Genomic DNA, 23089 nt, shown 5'->3' on the forward strand with positions numbered 1-23089 from the left:
GTGAGCATTTACTCTTTATTTAAACCTCTACAGTACCGCTGCTAACGCGAGCTAAATGTGATCCAGGAGCTCATTCTTTCTGGTTTTACACTTCTGATTTAATTGTTTTCTAGAAAAGTTTCTAAACCTAAACTAACATTTAACAACTTTCATAAACTAAGCATCTCAACATCCAGCAATAACACCAGGCAGATTGATTTATCACCCGGCATAGCTCTCAGCTAGTTGCAAGGCGATGTCAAATTACTCCTCGTATCCCTCTCAGGCTCCGACGGAGCGGCAGTAGTGGCTTCTGGGAGCATCGCGACGGCTGGGACGGCGTGTGCGGAGCCGCGGAGACCGAGTGCCTCGGCCCCGAGCCTCTCGGTTGTGACGGACTATCGGAGGAAGAGGGCTACCCTCTGAGGCGCCGCGCTGCTCCCGCATGGCCGACTCTGTTCAACGACCAGCCCGACCTCACCCCGCTCATTGACACCAACTTTGCCTCCCAGCCCCCCTCCCACCTCTGCACGCCACCCCGGCACGGTTTTGACTTTGGGGGTCTGGTGGAGCGCGCCTACATAGAGCACGAGCCGCCGTCGCCGTCCACCTACCCTTCTCCTTCCTCCAACTCCTCCTCATCGCCCTCAGCTGCCCAGCTCCAGAGAAGGCCCAGCTTAGGGGATGCCGCCACCTTCGTAGCCCAGGACAGAGCCTCCGCGGCGGGAACGCAGGCGACGGGAGACGGGGAAAGCTCCGTCTGGGCCATGGAGCTGAGAGGAAATCTGATAGCTGCTGGGAGGAGCAGCGGTAAACTGGAGGTGGGTCAAATCTATCATATGTGTCATTTTATGCCTTTTCTCTTTGTTTTTATGAGGTCATAATGACCACATGTTCCTCTTAATACATATTTTGTAAAAGTTTCACTTCTCCACTTCTCCACACATTAAATATTTTTGAAAGTTTGTGCACCTCTGTAGATATTTAAGACATCTGGTCATCTTCTGGTGATTGAATGAAACTGTTCTCACTATTGGCTACCAAGAGGCACTACTTGCCTTTTTAAATGTTACCTCTTTAATGTTTGGTAAAGACTTGCTGTGAGAATCAAGTGAAAGCAGCAGCGTGATGTTTAGAGCCCGTCATGCGTCTGTTCTGTGTAAAACATCCATTTAAATAAACACTACAGGATGAAAATATAACGTTCGTCTACCCTTTTTTAACTATTTATTGTGGTATTTGGTTCCAGCTGTGGGATGCAGTTGAAGGGTCGCTACGCTGCATTAATGAAGACGGAGGCTCTGGGATCACAGCGCTCGCCTTCCTCAACAACAGGTGAAACACACAAAAAAACTCTTTTTTGCTGCATGCGTGTCTTTTTGTTTCAGGTTTTGTTGACGTGGAGCAGAATTGAGTCTTTTATGGAGGTCATTTACTGGGAGTGTCTAATCACGAGGTTCACCTCCCTTACTGATTCAGACTCGCGATGTGCTCGCTCTACTGTCGCTGCAACGATGCAGACTAAAAGTCATTCATTGTGGAATTTGTGTAGTTTCTTTTATTTTAATCTTAACACATTACACCTTTTTTTTCAAGTGAGACAAACATGACTAAACATTCGTCCTCCATGTTTTTTCCTCCCCAGAATTGTAGCGGCTCGGCTGAACGGGTCTCTGGATTTCTTTACCGTTGAGATCAACAAACCTCTGGGTCTGCTGCAGTACAGAGGTGAGGCGCAAAGCATGACTCAGTGTTTTTATTTTTGATTGTTTCGGATACATATATTTCTGTATATTCTCACAGCTTGTGTTTTTACGTTGTATTGAACATGGCCTCCATAGCTAAATTAATGAGTTCACAAAAAAGCATAGCAACCTTATTCACAAGGGTTATTTTTATGTTGACATATCATATCCTCAGGAAACGGACCAAAGAACAATTTTTGTATATAATAAAGAAATGGAAGAACAACTTTATTTATAGAGCACCTTTTTAAAAACACTTTTTTTTGACAAAACTGCAAAAACAAGGCAATCAAACACAAAGCAAGACAATCTGCGATAAAAGTAAAACACTGAAGGGTTTCTTTTTATCGTATCAATTATTTTTTATTGTTTCATCTATTGTGCCAAGATATATAATAAATAGACAATCATTTCGGAAAATCAAATACTAAAATCAGTCATAAAATAAAAGTAGTAAAAAGACAACGTCACATAAAAGCCAGTGTGTAAAAGTGGGTTTTAAGAAGTGATTTTAAAGAGATGAGCCTTTTAGATTTGAGCCTAAACTTTGGAACAAGCAGAAGGTTCCTTAAAGAAATAAATATCCTCCTCTTCCTCTTCCTGCAGGTGGCCCTGGGCGGGGCAGCGTGCCTCCCTCTCCCTGTTACAGCAGCGAGGACGTGATCAGCTGCCAGCTCACGCGCTCGGTCCAGTGCGCCCACCAGAAGCCGATCACGGTGCTGCGAGCGGCTGCCGGGCGAGTCGTCACCGGTAGCCAGGACCACACTGTCCGGGTAACGCGCTGAATACGCCTGATAACATGTCTGATGTTGTTACAAAGATCTGTAAAAGATATGAGAACAGTTTTATTGCTCCTCATACATTGTTTTCTATGTTCAACCAGGTTTATCGCCTGGAGGACTCGTGTTGCCTCTTCACTCTGCAGGGTCACTCTGGAGGGATCACAGCCATCTACATAGACCAGGTCAGTCACAGACCGGCTCATGGACGTCACACCACCGGAAAAATTCCATCAGAACACACTCGCACACAGTTTTGAGTACTCGTTGAGGCAGCCGACACAGGATCCGTCTCACGTCCACAATAAGCTCTTGAGAGTTTTCCACCCAAGTGTGCTAACTTTGGCTAAACAGCATTAGCATTGTTTTTTCACTGTGCTTTTCAACATACTGTACTATGACTTTGCTACACAGTGACTTTATCATAATTTTTTAGCATAAGTGTATGTGTGCCGTACAACAATATCTCGAAACATGAAATGAAAAACGTTGAAGAACACTGTTAAAAGAAGTCAGAAAATCAGCCAAGAGAGTTTATTATTTCGACCCGGTTCTCCTCAGACGATGGTTCTGGCGAGTGGAGGGCAAGACGGCGCCATCTGCCTGTGGGATGTCCTGACGGGGAGTCGTGTCAGCCATGTTTACGGTCACCGCGGCGACGTCACGTCGCTCGTCTGCACCACCTCTTGCGTCATCAGCTCGGGACTGGATGACCTCATCTGTATCTGGGACCGCAGCACTGGGATCAAGCTCTACTCCATACAGCAGGTACAATCAGCAGCACCTCCGTCTGAAGCTTTCTCGCTCGTGAATAAATAATAAAAAACTAACCTTACATTTGCCACCGGACACCACAACAACACAACTTCTCAAGCTCACTCCTCTCTCTCCGTCCTCACCAGGAGGTGGGTTGCGGGGCCAGTCTGGGAGTGATCTCCGAGTCCCTGCTGGTGACGGGGGGCCAAGGCTGCGTCTCCTTCTGGGACCTGAACTTCGGGGACCTGCTGCAGACGGTCTACCTCGGCCAGAGCAGCGACGGCCAGGGCGTCCGGCAGCTGCTCGTGCTCGACAACGCCGCCATCATCTGTGACTTTGGCAGCGAGCTCAGTCTGGTGTACGTGCCCTCTGTGCTGGAAAAACTAGACTGAGGTTGTTGATGTCACCGGTAACAAAAACAAGAAAAACTTGCACTCAGAACATCCTTTTACCCATTCGTCACTTTGACTTTCCAGGTTTTTTTTCATTTTGCTTTTGGCTTTCTTTTTTTTTGTTTTGTTTCTGACACCCAAAGGAGACGCGATGACGACACCAGTTTCCATGTGCGTACAAAGCTCTTTTTAAGTTTTCGAAGTACAAGCCTGGATGCCATGAGCTAAGGACTGATTGTGCAACCTCCTGCATTTTATCGGAGGAGGGTGACGTACCTTTTGATACCGAATCGGTGACATTTACGAGGGTCGTTCAAGAAAAGCTGTACGTGTCTCACTTAAAGAGGATCCACCTGTCGCCAGTGCTTTTTCTTTTCGTTTTTTTTTTATGCGTGTTTTGTTGTGGCTCTGCCCTCTATGCTGCTTATACGGGTGGGGCTTCACTGTGACCCCCACCCACCCAGAGAGGAAGATAAAACTGTCTCCTTTGATTTCTTTTTATATTCCTGCTGCCTCTTTCGCTCAAACAGCAAAGTGCAGCCACAGCGAGCTCTCCAGGCCCACGGCCTGTTGGGATGGGGGGGGGGGGGGGGTGTGGGGGTGAGTGAATGAATGAATGAATGAATCTTGGCCCTTTTATGGCATAATACTGCTGAGAACAAAGTGTGTGTGTGTGTGTGTGTGTGTGTGTGTGTGTGTGTGTGTGTGTGTGTGTGTGTGTGTGTGTGTGTGAGAACTGATAATTACTGTACAAAGTAAACCTGTTTTTATATGTACAAATCTATTATTTATTAGCGATACCTTTTTGAATAACCGTTTGTTTATGAATGGCTGATCCCGGCTTTTAGACGAGACTATAACAATGTGGAAATAATGGCATACATGTAAGATGGTGATTATTTGTTCGAGGGGGCGGGGGGGCGTTGGTTATAAAACGATGACTTGTGATGTTGAACTGGAAACACTGAAGTGTTTGATGTGATGGGGCTGTAGCGGAGAAAAGGCTCCTCCTTTTGGGGGTTACTGAGCTGTTTGAGCCTCTCCCCTCCCCCGCGTGCTACACCTTCATCAGGCTACCTCCGCTTTTCTAAACTGCTTGAATTTTGGATGAGAATACTGACTTTGTTCTGCACAGGCTGTCGTTAGCTGACGTCATGTTTACATTGGCTGTCGTATTCTTGAATAAATTGTGCCCTTTAAAGAGATTTTTTTTTTTTAAACTGCCGTTTACTGTAGCTGGTTCAACTCTAAACTGTTTTGGGCACGAATAATGACTCAAGTAATGTCATGTTAATGTTCTTTCTGCAGCCAGTCAGTGAAAAATGTGAATAGACGGTTAATTTGTCCAGCAGCACCTCTCGCCTGGTGTCTCTTAAAAACTTAGCTGTTTAATGCACCTGTCAGCTAATAATGCATAACAATATTTATATACACAGATGCTTTTATTGTGCTCAATTGTTTTCAGATGATGTTGCATTTTTATTAGATACCAGAGAGAAATTGTACTTAGTTTTGGAAAAACATTTCTTTCACACATTGCCGGGTACAAACAACCAAGAAAGAATTTCTCATTCAGTGTCGATGTGCAAAGTTTTGATGAGTCGCAGAGCTTGAAGAGGCATAAAACATTTCCATAAGCTTCACATTATACATAATAAAATCATACTTAACTTCAACTCTTAAAGAGTTGTTGCTGGACCAGGTTTAGGGCGAATAGGCAAGCTTATGGCTCTGATGTTTTGTGACTTAAAAGTCCAAACGGATTCTTGTAATACGATTAGTCTCATTTTCTCATTAATAGTTTGCCTAGTAAAGAGATGAAATGGTGACAAATTGCTACTAAAATCTGTTTCAAAGTAATAAAACTAACTAGTCAGTTGTGGGACATTTGATCCCTTGTTTGACGTTTAACTTTTGACCCTGAATTCCTGCTGAAAGAATGTAACATTCAGGTTTAACACGTGTCCCTGAACACCACACAGAATGTATTTCCTCCCAATCATCCGTCATCTACTGTATCTGTGTCTACTGAATGTTGTGACGAACAAATCCGTGAAATATACAGCGACATCCTTCACAGCATCGCAACACTAATCCAATGCACTACTAACCCTCTCCGGCGCTCGTGGACCAGGCTCACACCTGCAAAGTTTATTAGTTTTGAACCCTTTAGAAATGAGACATGTCTAGTCTGTAGGTTTTTTTTTACTTGTTTTTCTTGAAATGTAAATTTGATTTAAAAGCTGAAGTTGGACGTTTTGGTGATGATGAAGATGATTCGCTGTCTGGCCATGAAAAGAGTCAATCGATACCACTCTTTCATAATTAAGCTTGTTACATTGGGAGGGAGGGTCAACCGAGCAGCTTTAAAGCTCACGAATAAACACTTTTATATTGTTTCATCTTTACAATAAATTGAATCATTTTTGCACCCGTTTGTCTGGATTAAACATGAGGTTTAACACGTGAACTAGAATCCTTAAGGCCGCGGAGGTTTTTCCTCTCGGCTGTGACCTCGTTACAGGAGCGGTATCCATCTTCTCTTCCAGCTCTGCGCCAGAAAGTGAATAAATATATTCCTCACAATGTCCATCTATTCCATTTGAAAAGAGGGAGGGAAGGTTGCTGTGACCATTTCATTTGAATCTTAACGTCTTCCGAATGTTTTGGTTCATCACACACGGACGTACTCGGCCCTGTGACCAGTCACTTACCCAACACACCGTCTTTGTCGAGTTATTTAGTAACCAGGTTTGTTTTTGCTGCTTCATACATACCCGTCTCCATCCCGGTCTGTGGATGCAGCCACGACATCCTGTTTAGCCTTTGAGTTGGTAGAAAAGCAGGAATAAAGTATCAGAATTGGGCTTCATCTTCACCGTAACGGCAGATGTTTATCGCTGTGCGGTTCACATCTCAGCCTCAGCAGGCTGAACGCCTAGAAATCAGATTGTGAATAATTTCATTTCTCACGGCTCTGGAGGTCCGCTCCTTGTGGGCTACGCTCTCAAAGGCTGCAGTAGTGCAGGTAACTTGGTTACCATTTTGTAACACACACAAACGCAACAAGAAGCGCAAGACTTTGTACTAATTTTCAAATAAAGAGGCTTTGAGACCACAAACAGTCGTCTGTCTACTGGATTTACTTTTTATTTTTACAATAATGAACGATTAGTGAAAGTTTCCCAGAAGGACTTTTGGAATATTCTAACATCATTTAAGATATTTACAGTGTTACAGAAGCAGAAAAATAAATCAACTTGGTTAGGACGTGCTGATTATGTGTGCCGGTCTTGTGTTACCGTGATGACTCAACCACACTGGCATTTTGTATCATTAAAGAAAAAAAAACCCACACACACACAGCTCCTCTGGCCTGCAACTCCAAGCGTCCAGTCAACAAAACGATCGCAGGCCAGCAGCCGAACACCATCACACCCTGTGGAAAAAGGGATGGAGGGTGGGGGCTAGGAAAGTGGAGTGCATGCTGGGATTTTTTTCTGGTGCTGTGGAGTGCAGAACATCCAGACATGGAAAGAAAAAGCAGCAAAGGACTACAGACAAGTGCATAGCGATCTGGTCCCAAAAGCCCCCAGTGAAGGAAAAGCAAGTGTAAGTAAGTGTGTGTGTGTGTCAGGTGTGCCAGAGAAAAACTCTAAAACTGAACCCCTACTGTCCGCCACCAGGCACGTCTCGGTAATCAACGCCGCGAAAATGTCTCTCACTGTCGGGATTCAGCGGGTTTATTTCTAGTTTTTCTTCTGAAAAGCAGGATTAGAAGGAGCTGCAGGCCGCCACCTGCTGGTGAAGCGGGAGAACGGCAGCCGGCGGTCTCAGCGCTTGCCGAGGCTCCAGAGCGGGTCCAGGCTGCAGAGCGGGTCGTCGCCTTCCTCCCCCCGAGTCCCGTGGAGACCCCGACCCTCCGCCGGCTGCAGGAAGCTCTGCTTGGTGACCCGCTGCTTGCCCTTGCCGCCTCCCTCCATGGAGAAGGCCTCGGGCGTCAGCGCGGCCAGCAGCTCCAGGGACGACGGAGCCGGGGCGGGAGGCGGGCTGTCGCCGGGGGCGGCCTCCGGGACCGCTTGGGGGGAGGCCTGCGGCGGCGGGGAAGGGGAGGCGCCGTCCAGACCGTTGGGCGAGCCGGTAGGGGAGGAGAGAGGCGGGCTGAAAGAGGAGGGCGGCCGTGGGACTGTGGGGGGGAAGGCCTCCTGGAGCGGCTGGGCGTCACCCAGCGAGTCGAGGACGGGCAGGACGGCGTCGACCGGCCCCTCCAGGCCGCAGGACGCCTCCATGTCGAGGTCCGTGGCGCTCGGCGGCCGGATGCTGAGCTTGGCGATGGTGGCCTGGATGGAGCTGATGGGCATGTCGCCGCCGAGGACGATGTCCTGCTGGGACTCCTGTCTCGAGTAAGGCTGCGGAGGAAAGAGACGAAGGTTCATCATTTGCAGACTGATGATGAACATGCTCCTTAGTTGTAGCCCTACATAACACTTTGAAGCTTAAAGGTCATCAGTAATGTATTCATACAACAATATTGTGACATACGTGTACGTCACAAACCTCTAAAGCAACAATGTGACACTTTTACCATCCGTACAGCTGAATGTTCTGAGCGGCTGTCTCACCTTCGTGGCGGCGGCGGCGGCGGCACTGGGGTTCTTGCTGCAGGCGGCGGTGGTGATGCCGTGTCTCTGCAGGACCAGCTCGGCGTGCTTCAAAACAGCCTCATAGCAGAACTTCAGGTGCAGCTGGAGACACAAAAGGAGAATAAAATATAAATAAAAACTGTATATCTGACAGTATTCACTCACTGGCATTTTTTTTTGAGGTCGACAATATTGAGAATGAATACGAAACAACATGCATACCTTCAAAACTAAAAAACTAATAAAGGTTTGAATTGAAATCAAAAACTATGGCGAGCTTGTTCCGTAAAAAGAAACCAGCTATCAACCTCTGACATGAATCAAACTGTGAAGCTGCTGCAGTGCGTCTGACCTTCTCCTGCAGCATGTTCTTCCTCTGTTGTCTCATCTTCTTCACCAGCAGAGGAAGGTCCGGGATCCCGTTTCCTGCCTCCAGCTCCTGCAGCGCGGCGTACAGCAGGCAGAAGACGCCGGTGCGTCCCACGCCCGAGCTGAGGCGGCGAGAGCACAGCTGATTATTTAACGTTGCTTTTCTCGAAACCCAATTATGTATTTAATAACCGAAAAACATGAATGCAGGAATTATTTTCCGGTTTTATTTAGGATGTAATATGTTACTGCTACTTGTTGTTTGCCAGAGCACTTATTAAATTAAATTAGCAGTTGATTTATTGATGGCTCTCCGGGTGTAAAGGAGAATTTCAACAAATATAACAATGTTTTTTAATACATTTCAAAGCCTAAAGCATCAGCTGGGATATATACCGAGAGATATTTCTCACCTGCAGTGCACCACGACAGGTGTGTGTAAGGGCCTCTGGTGGAGGTAGTGTCCATGAACCTCCTGGATGAATCGCTGCAGGTTGCTCTTGCTGACGGGAAGACCCCTGATGAGAAATATCAATAAAATCAATAAAAAGGAGATCCGAGGCAGGTGTATATTTCTTTATGAACTGAAATAATGAATCTCCTACAGCTCCGGCCAGGAGGTGAACTGGAGGTGGACGACGGTGCGCTTCAGGCTCTGGTCGCGGTACTGCAGGCTGATCATGCGCTCCGTGTGCGTGGGCGTCGTCTTCTGCGTGTTGAGGCAGAGTGTGATTGGTCCCTGAGCGAGCTGCTGGCCGCGCTCCGTGGGGAAGTAGCTCGCGACCTTTCCCTGGGGGAGACGGAGGAGGAGACGTTCTAAACACGCAGAGGGCCACAGCGGGATCGAGGACGAATGAGGACACTTAGAGGGTAAGTTAGTGTAAGTTAGGGTTCTTTAGCGTTTCATTTAAAAACACAGAACATGTCCTATTTACACGAGCTAAATATCTATGTTTACCATAGAGCTACACTAAACCAAACGTTTCAGCAATTCTAAACATCATTAAAAGTTAACAATAACAATTCAGTTTGTTATATTAAAAGCAAGTCAAACCTAACTTCAACTTTTAAACCAAAAGTTCTTACATAGATATACATACATATATAAGTATCTACAACTGGGCAAGGAAACTACATAACAAAAAGGTATTAAGAAGCTATCATTATGAAAAAAATAAATAAAAAGTTAAATACTATAAATACATGTAAATGTTCTGGTGTTTAATCCCAGTGCAGACTAAACTAAACCTCGTACCTTTTCCAGCTCCTGCTCTGAAACCAGCATGACTATCAGGGACACCTTCTGCTCGTACACCATCAGCCAGAAGTCCGCCGCTGTGCCGGTGAGCGGAGCCTGCGTGGCAATAAGGCGTGGGCAGTACGGCGACAAGTCCTCCACGCAGCTGGCGTTGATGTAGTCGTCTTTACCCGATTGCAGCACCACGCGGTTGAGGTCATAGGGCATGACGTCCTGGTGGCGGTTCTTCATGGTGTAGCAGCGGGCGATGGCGATGGACAGCTGGCGAGCGTCCTTCTCCTGCTGGTCCTGGAGCTCTTTCCAGCGGGCGTCCAGCACCGACAGGCCACCCTCGCTCTCCGACGGGTGCTCCAGAGAATCCACCTGAGATCTGTAACGCTCCAGTTCCCCGTGAAGACGGGCGACGCGCTCTGGCGTTTGGTACGGGTCACCCTGGATCAGCAGAACTCCCTGGGAGCTCTTCTTGCGACGCTCCCCGTCCTGCGGGTCAGCTTTGGTGGGTTGGAGGACATTGGTGGGAGCCTTGGGGCCTCCTGGTTGGCTCTCAGGGCTTGAAGACAGGAGGTCATCTGTGCTTGAGTTCTGGCGCTGAAACAACGACGTGGAGGGAGAGACGGTGGAGGGAGAAGGAAGAGTGGGTGGAGCTGCGCCTCCAGGGGCGGGGGCTGGCGTGGGTCTCTGCTGAGAGTTCAGACTCAGAGAGGTAGGACCTGGGGAGGGTGACGGGGAGGGGGAAGGCGAAGGGGAAGGAGGGACGGGGTTGGGTGGTGGAGCTGCTGAAGGACCTCCAGGAGTGGGCTGGATCATGTGCTGTGCGGGGGGAGCGTGTGGACCATGTGGGCCCATGGCGGTGGGTTGCTGCGGTGCACTTGGAGGCACATTAGCTCCTAGAGCCGAAGGGTATATAGTGGGGGGCAGCGGGTGGGTCATGGGAAGAGGAGCCTGAGGTTGTTGGGGAGCTGCAGGCTGCGGAGCCAGAGGCTGCTGAGGCATCATTGGAGCCCCTCCGGGGTAGCACACTCCCCCAGAATGAGGGGGCTGAGTCTGGGGCTGGTTGGGCATTTGCATGGGCTGCTGGGGCATGTTTGGTATAGGAGGCTGTCCGGGGTGCGGGTGATGTTGAGGGAGTAGTGTGCTGGGATGCATCTGTGGCATATGGCCCCTCGGCAGGTGGACCTGAGGACCGGGGGCCATGTGGGCTTGCGAGGCTGGAGGCATCTGAGGCCGCAGGGTAGGGTGAATGGGCTGACTTGTAGGGGCCATGTAGTTCTGCGAGACCGGCGGCATCGGTTGACTTGTGGGGGGCATTTGTGCTCTGGGACCACCGGGTATCTGCATCTGTTGGTGGGGCGGAATCTGCTGGCCATGAGGAGGCATTGAGATGTGTTGCTGTTGTGGCAACATGTGTTGGTGAGGGAGTCCAGGGGGCATCTGTTGATGGGGGTGGGGCAGGTAGGGCTGAGACACTTGAGGTGCTGGCTGGGAAGTTGGGGGCAGGTGTGGATGTACAGACTGAGGAGGCATGTGGCCCTGAGGGGGCCTTTGCATGGAGCCCGGCATCATCTGAGGGTGATGCTGGGGTACATAGCCCGGCGGAGCCTGGTAGCCTTGTGGCAGCTGCGGCTGATAGCCATTTTGTTGATGGGGCTGCAGCTGCCCCGGGAACGCCTGCTGGTAATGGGTAGGAACGCCAGGCTGAGGGGGCATGTATCCGTGAAGGTAGCCTTGCGGCGCCTGGAGATGAGGGTGAGGGCCAGGAATAGCCCTCGGCCCAGGCTGGTACCCCTGAGGCATTGGATGCCCGATGGGCTGAGGGTACGGCTGTTTCTGCTGCTGTGGTTGGGGTGGTGGGCCTTGAACGGGCATTCCTGGTTGGGGCATAAAGTGGGGGTAGGCCCCCATCTGTGGTGGTACAGTGTAGCCAATAGAGGCTGCGGGCAGGACAGGGTGGTGTTGTGGCGTCGGGGCGTAGCTGGGAATAGGGGCCTGGATGCTATCCACGGTGGTGGTTGAGGGCCGGATTGGGGTCGGAGCTACGAGGCCAGGTTGGGGGGCTTGAGGCCGATAACTCGACGCAGCCGCCTGGTTTGGCAATTGCGGCGGCATCTGTGCAGTCATCTCAGGGAGGGGTCCGCGCGGCAGAGGTCCATGTGTTGCTTGAGGCCCGGAAGTCGGAAAGTGAGCGATCCGCGCCAGGAGCTCTGGTGGAGGCAGGTTGGCGGGGAAGCGAGCAAGACCGGCAGCTGGAGCGCCAGGCCAAGGCAGAGAGCTGCTGCCGCCCAGGTTAGCGGCACGGGGGATGAAGACTTCAGGACCAGATAAACAAGACGTGGAGGCGGGAAAAGAGGAAATATCTGGGGGGAGGCTGCGGAGCTCTTCGGGGAGGTCACCCCCTAAGGCCAAGATGGCTGCACTGAGCTGGGCCAACTCTGGATCATCTAAGCTGGAGCAGGCCGAGTCGACATCCGAAGCCTTCGGCTTCAGGCAGGGCTTGGCTGCCGTTGGTCGTGCTGGAGGCTTCTTCTGCGTCTCTCTGGGGAGACAAACAGAGAAATATCTATAACGAAGGAATTCAGGGCTTTTAAATAGAAGTTCTTCTCTCTTATGGTCTCGTTTACGGGCGTCGGTCATATAGTATTAAAAGTTCCTCGAGTAACTTTATTCTAACGTCTTGACTTTGTAATTGGCACAACTATATATAATGAAATCAAGAGCAAGAGATCACATTTACAAAAGAAAGTATAGAGGTTAGTAGCAGGCAGCGAAAAACATGAAGGACTAACAGTACAAACCAGATCATCATTGTGAGAATAATTCACCACGACTGAAAAAACAGGTTTCCTGTATTTCAGATTTCTAAACCATTAAGAGCCTCATTTCCTGCTATTACAACCTTGTTGTTTTTAAATGTGTGGCTCACTTTTCCAAGACGGGCTTCCTCTCCTCGGCCCTAGTCTCGCATAGGGTCTGCGCTCTCTCCAGCAGACGTGACGCTTTGGCCTCCAGGTCGTCATAGAACTCCTTCCCCTCCTGCGACTTCTTCATCAGGTCCTCGTAGGCTTCGTACGAGCCCACCAGTCCCTGGACGGTGCCGTTCCACTGCTGCTCCGTCTGGATCAGGCCCTTGCGGACCGAGGCGTACTGGACGTTGGCCTCTGTCAGGGCCTTCAGGATGTTCTCCTGAGCTGCCAGGTTCTGGTCGATGTACACCTTCACCTGCTCGTACTTCTTCAGCTGCTCCTCAAATATACGCTGAAAGCACACAGGTTAGTTAGTCTCAAAGTGCCATGCTGAAATACTATACTTCAGCCACGAGTTGACACAAAACCCATGGCGTGTAATTGCAGCTTGCAGATTCTTTCTTGAAGGTAAAATCTGCATCGACTTTGTGGAGTCGGGGGCCGCCACGTACCCTCACGTCTGCCCTTTCTGTGGTGACGAGGGTGGAGGTGATGTCGTCCTGCTGGATTAGGTCGCGGAGTTGTTTCTCCAAAGAGCTTCTCTGTTCCCTCATTTCCTGCACCTTCCCCAGGATCCGCTTCATACACTGCAGCCCTGCTACTTCCTCTGTACACACACGCACGCACGCACACGCACACACACACACACACACACACACACACACACGTTCAGTATTTTGAATCTCATCTTTGTAACTGTGAAGCACTTTAAAAGGTGCTACATAAATAAAGTTTTTTTTCTCACTTATGTTGCGTTTACACCAACATCTTTACCTTCATACTCAAGATTAGCTACAAATTTTTCCCCAAAACAATGTAGCGACAAGGCTTCCCCCCTTTACGGTTTTAAACATCTGAAACCTATTAGTGAATTTGCAATCTTTAAAATATCTTTGCGTCAAAAGAAAATATATATTTATACATTTTAGAATTGCTCGTATGATGCAACAGTATGTTTATGAAAAACAAAGTAAACCAAACAAATATCAGAAACCTTTTCAGGCCTTCTGTTTACTGTTAACAATGTTTAGTTTCAGCCCTCAGAGGCCTTTAGTTATTTTTGTTCTTTACACTGATAAAACATATGCGAAGGATTCCTATGAAGCAGAAAACAACTTTTATCAAAGCTTTATTCAACTAACTTGAAATACCAAATACTCAGCCTCACCTTCGCTGAGCTGGGGCCGGGGCAGGGCCTCTTTCAGGCTCTCCAGTGGCCCCCCCAGCAGACGCAGGTTGCTGATGTGCAGGTGCATGGCCCGGTGGAGCTCCGTGTTGGTGAAGCTGGCTTTCTCGTGGGCCTCCATGTACTTCTCCAGGTCCCGGCGGATCTCAGCCAGAGCCTGGGCCTGCCCTGCCGGGTGCACGTCGCCCGCTGCAGGGCCGCCAGCCTCCAGGAGGGCTCGCCTCCCGGCCTCGTCCGCCTCAAAGACGTCTCTTATCTCCTTCAGCGAAGACTCCACGTCGGTGAAGACGCCCGAGAGCCCTGCAGAGGCAAGGAAATGTGACCGCCGTTATTTACACTGAAGCTGCAGAGCACATAAAAACAAAGAAAATATGGCAGAAAAAGAACAAAGAAATATAATCAAAATTGTTTGAACGTGTACATTAGGCATGCTCGTGCAAACAAGAACAACCTACACGAGGCAGAGAATATAGAAGTTATTTTGGGATCCTCAGAATCAGCTTTATTGGCCGGGTATAGTAAAGATGTTTTTTTTTTTTTTTAAATGTTACCCCAAAAATTAAACTTAAAAGTAAGTTTTAACTCTGCCGGTGTTCTGGATTAAAATCAATGCAGAATATCCTGAGATCTCCAAAAAGCTCTGAAACCCTGCTTCCATTTTCAACATCCTGTCTTTGTGAAGCGGGGTTTACGTTACAGAGTAGACTGGACATTAACACATTGGGTGTCATATTTTTTACGTCATAATTATCACCCACACCGTGAAGATCGGTATGTGAAAATATTGCCTTAAACAAAACCGGTCTGTGGCGGAAAAAAGGTTGGGGACCGCTGGTTTACAGCATATTCATGAGATTATTATTTGGCAGTGAAGGGTTCACGTTACCAAAAAAAACTGTGCATAAATAAACGATAAAATATTAAATATGTAGTGTTGTTCAGTTAGTGGCGACATAACCTTCTGTTTGTATTTTAGGCAATCATTTAATATGAAACAGCAGAGGGCTTTATCTACTAAAGCTCACCACAATTAGAGAAATACCGTCCTTAAATGTTAAAACTTAGACATGAAAATGTGTGCATGTGATTACTGTAATTGTCCAAATTAATTCAAGTTATTTTCTCAAAACGATCAAGGTTCTTCCTCAGGGTGTGTGTGTGTGTGTGTGTGTGTGTGTGTGTGTGTGTGTGTGTGTGTTTTCACTGACCCTGCATGGACTGGATGAGACTCTTGACGGTGTCAGGTCGGACACTGAGAGCAGCACACTTCTCCATCAGGACCGGGGGGATGTGGCTGTACATGTCCAGGTTGTCCACCGACTCCGGCTCCAAGCCCAGAGAGTCCATGAACTGTCTGGTTAGAAAACAAAATAATAATCCTGTTTCTATTGAGGTTTTTAAAATATGTTTTGAACTGCTGTTATATTTTATGACTTCTTCATGAATAAAGTCAGTTGTCAGATTAAATGTATGTAAACGTGTTTTAGTGATTTCAACTTGTCAGTGAAAACTGAAATGAAATGATCTAAATGTAGACAAATATAGATTGAAGCTAATAGCATTAGTGTAGCCTGATCTTTATCTGCAACTGTGCAGAATATAAAGCATTCACAAGTTGATTTAGAATCTTAATGTTATGAATGATGCTTCAAACTGTTGGGCACAGCCCGACACATTTTAGATCAGGTTTGTTTGCAGAAAAGCTCCTTTTGCACACACACTTGTACTCACTCTAGTGTTTCGTTCTTGCTGTCAATCCTGATCATGATGTCCCTCAGCAGTTTGGCCTTCTCCTCACTGGAAAAAAACAAAAACACATCAGTAAACTAAACTCACTCTTCTTCACCCGTCTAATACTTTAAACATCCTCCTCCGGAGGCGCCAACCTGTACAGAGACGAGGCTTCATGAGCGGCCATCGGCACCAACTTGGCAAACAGGTCTGGTCCAGTGACACTGGGGTCCGTGGGGTTGACTGGCAGAGCTTTCACCAATGGGGCACCTTGGAAGGACACGGAGCAGCTGGTCTTACTGGCACAGCAACACAAACTTCATATAGAACCGATCGACACAACACAAGAGAGTTTAAAATCAACTGCACAACAGCGACAGCCTCTGTAGATAAAAGGCAGTACAAGGATCAGAAATATTGGTTCCAGCTCGTTTCAAATAAATGTGAGTTGAAGCCTCCTATCGCAAAAAGTACTTTAACCCACCAGCTTCTTAAGACAGAAAATATGATTCTATATATTATTATTTTTGTATCCTACTATTTAAGCAAGATAAAGTCAAATCTTGAATAAAATACTACAAGATTTAAAACTTGCTACCAACATGATTAACTCACTAATTTGAGTTTTCCCCAGCAGTCTGCTCTACAAAATACTTCAAAATCACTTTGTAAATCATTAACATAATAAAACGTAATATATTCAAGATTATAAAACAACTGAAACCTGCTGAGTCACCATGAACACACCCTGTTTAACAAATTCAACAGACTTTTCACATCACTTCTTCCTTTTACCTTTGACTGAGGCCAGAGTCTCCAGAGAAGGAACCGTCTCGTGATAGATGAAGTCATTGTCTTTTTTGGCTGAATTAAACCTGTGGGTGACAGAAGACGACGTTCTAACTATATTTCTACGGATTTTTAATCAAAAGTAAAACACCAGTGAAACTACAGGTGAATAACAAAAACAAGTGACACAAGATGTATCGCTCACTTTCCCCCGATAACGTCCATGGTGAATCTCAAGGCGTCCTGCACGCTGTCCGGTTGCCCCTGGTTGGACCAAGAAAAGCACAGTGTTTGTTCACATTGATTTACAGAACTAAAAACGGGGTCACGGTGACACTGAAATCATCTCATTGTGTGTTGCCGTGTCAGTCTACCTTGGCCAGCTTGATGGCCTCCGAGAGTTTGTCCAGGGAGCTCTGCAGGTACGCCAGCTGATGGAAACAGAACATTTAGGTAAGCGACAGAAGGCCGACGCACTGAGCGGAGGAAACGCCAAGACATTTAGTGAGAGGGAAAGCAGCATACTAAGAATGTAAGACAGTAAATGCTGAAAATAAGTTTTACAGAACAGATTTTAAATATTCTGCATCCATGCTGCTGGAACAAACACTAAAACATCTTCCTACGCAACATGGGCTTATATTCCAGGATCTGGTATTAGTCAAGTTGTCTGTTTCAAAGTTTTATATATTTGTTTTCCAAGTTGTGTTCTTCGATGATGTCATCGGTTCTGATAACACCTGATCAGTTTTTCTCCCTAATTGTGACGAAAAAAGTTCAAAAGTTAATTTGCTGCAGCTTTTGTGACAAGTGGAGCTAACTGTCCGTGTTTCTGTGTTGATTTGTGACAAAAACGTCCGTCCCACACTCGTTACCAAGAGATCTGGTTGTGAGAATTGAGCCATTGGTTTTTACGACTCATCGGCTTGTAGATTGTAGCGTTCGTGTTGAATTACTTTCATACGGACAAATGCTGGGAAATTGCCTCTCTTTCTGCTTTCTTTGAGTATTTTTTTGTCCAAACTAATATATATTGTTTTAATTACTTGCAAGACCTCACAAAGAATTGTAAGGAACAGTTTAATTTGCATTAATTATTTGAAAATCCCGGAGAGACTGTTAACTTCAGTCTGGAACAATGCAGTGATCAGCAGCAAAGACATTTTATCAAAACCACTGCCTCTTGAAAAAAAAAAAAAATCCTAATTTGGAAATGGTCCTACCCGCTCTCCGTACTTCTGCTGCTCCTCGGCCTGTTTCCCCATGTGAAGCTGTTAAGAGAACAAACTACGCTGTTACCAAATAATCAAATGTCACCAACACACAGACACATTCATACATGCACTAAATTACCACAGATTACACATGCACGCACTCACACACACACACACACACACACACACGCACACACACACACGCACACACGCACACGCGCACACGACTCACACGACTCACATGTGCAATAGAAGCAAAGTAGTAGATCTTCATCTGGACCAGTTTCTTCCAGTCTTTCTGAATCTTTCCCAGCATAGACGCCGTCTCCGAGTTCTCCAGCGCCCTGCAGGCCTCTTTATAGTAATCCACCACCTGCGGCACCATATCCACCTATTAACCTCCAACATTTGGATCCTTGACTGACATGATGTGACAGAATTAAATGCAATATCCTATCTGATGGCGAGAAGTTGACCTGAGCGCTGATGCGAGCGACCAGGAAACTCTTCCTGTTGTCCAACATGGACTTCTCCAGAAGACACTCCTGAGCCTGTCCCTGGGAGGCAGACACGGGTTGATGAGACACATTTCCTTGTGTGTGTGTGTGTGTCTGAGTGTGCTTGTGTGTGTGCTTTTGTATCACCTACCAGCATGAGGTTGATGTTGAGGTTGAGGATCTGGTGGCTCATGTCCACGCTGAAGTTGTGGCTGAAATGGTCTCTCAGGTAGGAGAAAGCCCCCGCAGAGCACTGGAAGTGCGTACACGACACCTTCATCCCCTGAACAGAGAGCAGAGAGTCAACAGGACTGTGTGTGTAAGTGTGTGCGTGTCTTCTTTGTGTGTTCGTGCACCTCACCTCCTCAGACACCCTGTTATCCATGGCTCCCAACATGGAGTGCAGGGCTCCTAGGAGGAATCCACAGACAGGTTGAGTTCAGTTTCACGTTCATAACCACAGCTTGAATACTTGAATACTTTTCCATGCACCGTAGAAGCAGGTGACAGAAATCCCTCCTCTGCTTTTAACATTCAGGAAACACTAGCCCGCTTGTTATACACATTAACTACAGGTATGTTCAGCATTTGGCGGCCTTTTCCCTTGCAAAAAAGTATGTTTTAAAGTTTGCTTTCAATGTTTTCTCTGGGCCTTTTTGTTTGATAAATCTCGGCTGACAGAACCAGAACTGCAGTTCGGGTAAAAGTAAAAGTTGTGATGTTGCCGTGTAGTCGGGGGTCAATGTTTTGTTCCTGATCTTCCTGAAAGTACTTTGAAGATGTCAACAGTTGCCACTCACTACAAGTTTAACTGCACAAATGATTAATCAAAACAACAACAAAAAAACGGAAAATTGGAACGGTAAACTGGTTAAAATTAGCAAGTTTGGTTTCGTTAACCGGTCCAGTTGAAAACAAGAAAATAGTAGACATGACTTTACTCACCAAGATTGTAGAGGATGCAGGCTTGCTCGTAGCTGATGTCATCGTGGGTGACCGTTTTTCCAGAGAAAATTTCTGTCCTGCACACACAGATTAAAAAAGGATTTATTAAAAGGGTGTACAATAAAATACAATGGGAGTAGAGCGTGTATGCATACACATTTGACATACTAGTTATACGCCATCTTACAAATCCTGTGCTCAGAAAATCACATCACTGAAAAGGTTTAAAGTTAAACACGTGGACTGCTGCATGAAAGGAGGAAGTTCACATTAGAGAAGGACAACACGAGTGGATTGTCATCGTTATAATTTAGCAAATAAATACGCAACTACATTCTGTTCAAAGTAAGGTTGAAATCATGTAAAACTATCCTAACAGCAAAGTGATCAATCTCCAGATTCAACTGTTTGGTCAACTGTTCCTGTTATTTTGTCCACTCCTGCACGTGAGGATTCAGGACACCGAGCTGATATGTATGCGTGTGTGTGTGTGTGTGTGTGTGTGTCTACCATGAGATGGGCACGGCAGCCTCCTGGCCCGTTCCCATGGGCACTCGGCTCTGGACGTAATGCAGCTGGCCAAAGTACTTCCTCAGCGTGCTGCATCCCTCGAAGTCTCTCGTCACATTCACTGCACTCTGAGAAACAGAACGACATATGTACAACTTAATAGTACCAAAATATATTGATATGAAATGGACAAAATGATGTCCAACAACAAATCTATTCACATATTTCAACTGTGAGACCAAAACACATCATTTATAGGAAAACATGAACAGTATATTCTGCACGTCTTGATACTTAACATGCATGAAATACTGTATGTGTGCAATATTCAGCGGGCCTAATTTCCAAAGCTTTAGAAATAAAAAACTATCCCAAATGCTGTCACTCTCATTTTTCGGAAGTGTGACCTGGCACACAAACACAGAGCCCGGAGCGTAACATAAAGAAGAGATCACTTCTTGGGTAGATCAAGCTTTTAACTCCACTTATCTGCCATTAGAAATTCCACTCAGGAAATAAAACACACACACAATTACATTCTCATCTCTACATCAGACTGGCTTCTGTAGTTGTGAGGACCTGGAAGCAGGTTTTCTTCCACCTTCAGCGGATGTGGTTGGGGGTGGGAGGTGGGCTGCTTAAGTTAGAAATGTGCAGGTATAGCAGCGAGAGCGAGAGACTTTATCCAGGTGTGTTGGTCAACGTGACCCAATAAATCCCCCCGCAGAAAGCTCCGAACACGTTACACCCACATCCTCTAAACTACCAAATTACCTAAACATCTAGCGCTGGAGAGACGGCAGCACACCAAAGAGAAACATTTAGTCCAAGAGTCACAATGTCCTGTCAGGTTTCCATTATGTCTTCGTCCTGTTCATCTTCATCTTTGAGACCGTTAAATCGCAGCATTATATCCTCACGTTACTACAGCAGGTGAGTCTGGACTTTTTCTTGTTTGCTCCATTAAAAGCAATGAATTTCTTCAAAAAGGAGTTTGAGGGAAATGACTGGATTAGATTCACTACGTTCACCATCGCAAGTTTCGAAGGGCAACAATATACAACGGAGACCTGAGGGGAAATGATTCTGCCGTGTCTGGTGACGTTTCACGCAGAAAACCCACCTGCCGCAGTGTCTCCAGTTTCTTCAGCTGCTCGTTGTAGTTGTCTGGATTCTCTCCATAATTCTTCAAGATAAACTGGAGGGAAAGAACAAGTGTGTTGGTGCATTTAAAAAATTCAGATTCTGGTCATTAAATTAATATTTTATGAGGACTTTAACAATAGAACCACTACTCAACAGTCTCCGACATGCAGGAGAACGGTTCACATTCTTCAAACTGTCCATCAATATGCTAATCTGTTTGCCCTGAGCATGAGACGGAAGTTTGAACTCACTTGTACGCTGCGGAGATCTCCCAGCATGCTTTGCGAAAGGCTTTCCCCTGTCCCCTTGAGCCACTTTAATAAGCGAGCAAGCTACTTAATGTCGGGTCAGGAGGCGAACAGTGCTGCAGTCTCAGTAATTTACTGGTGCTGCTGTTTATAATGACACCGTGGAGTCAGGAGTCACAAGCATCTGGGACGATGCACAATGACACAGCAACAATACGGGCAGGCTTTGTCCCAAATTCCACAAGCCAAATATGTGCTATTCTGCCTTTCGTCCACGTAAACAAACTTAACCGTAGCTAATAAACGGAATGTATTAATCGCTTATATATTTATTTGACTTCTTCCAAAAGGAGATCCAGCTTTAAATATGACAAAAAATATTACCGCTGTTCAATACTACCTGTCATCAGAAATTAATAGTGAGGTTAGAAGTCACTTCACCTTGACATTTGTGGACAAAACACTTCATAATATATTATTTTAGGACCTTTTTATTTGTTTAAACAGCTGTTCTGTGAATAAAATAATCAATAAGCATTATTAAAGGAGTTAGTGTTGATGTAGCAAGTCCTTTGCTAAATATCTCACAGGAGTATTAGAAAGTCACAGTAACCCAAGAGAACAAAGATCTGGTATTTATGGGCACCAAGACAAGTAAACGTGAGAGGAAGAGAATGATCAAGGTTCACACACACACACACACACACACACACACACACACACACACACACACACAAATGGCTCTCAATCACATTCTCGTGTTCGGAAAGTACTAGAAACAAGAGGTACAACTCAGCCACTACTTTACAGTTTTTCTTGCAGATGAAATAGACACGCAGTCGGTCCTGTTCAGGTCCTGAGATCCTGGGTTTACATTTCTGACGAACCTGCTGTAGTCAGGTGCACGTGACAATGAGCTCACTGTTTATTATTTTCCGTGTCGACACACTGACTGGGCCGTGTGCAACCGGGCTCGTCGTTTTAGCAATTTGAGCTTTTTGACGCACTAAATAGGTGTATTGACGAGTAACATTTGACAAGTAAGCTACTTTACCATAGTGCTGACGATACTTATGATCTGCTAGCTTGTTATTATTACGTTAGAGTGGAGCTAACGTTAGCAAACGAATTACGGGGGTCCGGGATGTTTCCCAGATCTTAGCTAGCTGGCCAGTTAGGACATATCCTGACGTGCAGTGGGGGGATGGGGGGGATTTAACGATTGCTAACGTCGGTTTATCCAGTCCTCCATAATCCCTGTTCAGTTGACTTTCGACCTCAACCCTGTTGCTCCATTGCCCCCCACCACCCCGCCCCATCTCACCTGCCTGACGGACGGACTGAACGGGAACTCCCCAGCCTCCTTCAGATCCAGCCAGATCATCGGCATCCGGGGAACCGCCTCCATCGCGGCCCGAGTCTCCACGCGACTGTCGGCAGTTACGATGTCAAAACCACACGTTGGCAGTTTTTCCGTACGCTACCTGGGTTTCCAAAAGAAGAGAAGACGCTTTCCTCTGAACAACTGTGTCATGTATCCATTTACACTTCGACCGGAAGCTGGCTGCGCGACGTAGGGTCGCTACATCCGCCGCGTGGGGTTGTGGGAAATGGAGTCAGTGATGCAACTTGAATAATCGTCTCCCATTTCTGCCCAAAGACAATATTTAATTTAGGGGAAATAGCCAGAACATTTGTTCTGATTAGTCAAAAGTCTTGAAATCTAGCATGTGCATACTTTGGGCAAGTATCTAACAGTGAAACATGTAAACTATTTGACTACATGAAAAATTGCACTTTTATCAGTTGTCAAAGTCAGATGTTTTGAAACATGATGTAACATTCACATTTTTAAGACTTCACATAGACCACAAATTTGATTGTGATCCTTCTCACTTTTCAGCTGAATGATTTCACCAATTTTCTATATTTCTCTGTGTTC

The 23089-nt window shown here is 46.5% G+C and overlaps 2 protein-coding genes across 2 annotated transcripts in view; one reads left to right on the top strand and one right to left on the bottom strand.

Moving 5' to 3' along the window:
• scap (SREBF chaperone) overlaps nucleotides 1–6773 on the top strand; it is a 29028-nt gene extending 22255 nt beyond the window's left edge. The window contains exons 17-23 of the mRNA XM_068570676.1: nucleotides 266–800; nucleotides 1229–1314; nucleotides 1625–1707; nucleotides 2331–2497; nucleotides 2608–2688; nucleotides 3065–3271; nucleotides 3406–6773. Of these exons, the coding sequence (XP_068426777.1) occupies nucleotides 266–800; nucleotides 1229–1314; nucleotides 1625–1707; nucleotides 2331–2497; nucleotides 2608–2688; nucleotides 3065–3271; nucleotides 3406–3651 (1405 nt within the window). The 3' untranslated portion in view covers nucleotides 3652–6773. The remainder of the gene's footprint in view (nucleotides 1–265; nucleotides 801–1228; nucleotides 1315–1624; nucleotides 1708–2330; nucleotides 2498–2607; nucleotides 2689–3064; nucleotides 3272–3405) is intronic.
• Nucleotides 6774–6776: 3 nt separating this feature from the next.
• ptpn23a (protein tyrosine phosphatase, non-receptor type 23, a) lies at nucleotides 6777–22711 on the bottom strand. Its single transcript, XM_068570675.1, has 24 exons — nucleotides 22472–22711; nucleotides 20877–20951; nucleotides 19754–19881; nucleotides 19244–19320; nucleotides 18660–18709; nucleotides 18450–18581; nucleotides 18278–18358; nucleotides 18043–18174; nucleotides 17811–17858; nucleotides 16962–17018; nucleotides 16793–16851; nucleotides 16594–16673; nucleotides 15954–16068; nucleotides 15799–15864; nucleotides 15276–15421; nucleotides 14050–14367; nucleotides 13334–13488; nucleotides 12842–13173; nucleotides 9919–12454; nucleotides 9269–9453; nucleotides 9077–9181; nucleotides 8647–8785; nucleotides 8274–8396; nucleotides 6777–8060 (listed from the first exon to the last, which is right to left on the bottom strand). Exons 1-24 carry the CDS (start codon nucleotides 22553–22555, stop codon nucleotides 7485–7487), a joined length of 5799 nt encoding a protein of 1932 aa, XP_068426776.1. The 5' UTR covers nucleotides 22556–22711; the 3' UTR covers nucleotides 6777–7484.
• Nucleotides 22712–23089: the final 378 nt, after the last annotated feature.

The sequence above is a fragment of the Clinocottus analis genome, unplaced genomic scaffold (genome assembly GCF_023055335.1).
Source record: "Clinocottus analis isolate CAN_PGR_092001 unplaced genomic scaffold, fCliAna1.0.p SCAF_9, whole genome shotgun sequence".
Classification (NCBI taxonomy): Eukaryota; Metazoa; Chordata; class Actinopteri; order Perciformes; family Cottidae; genus Clinocottus; species Clinocottus analis.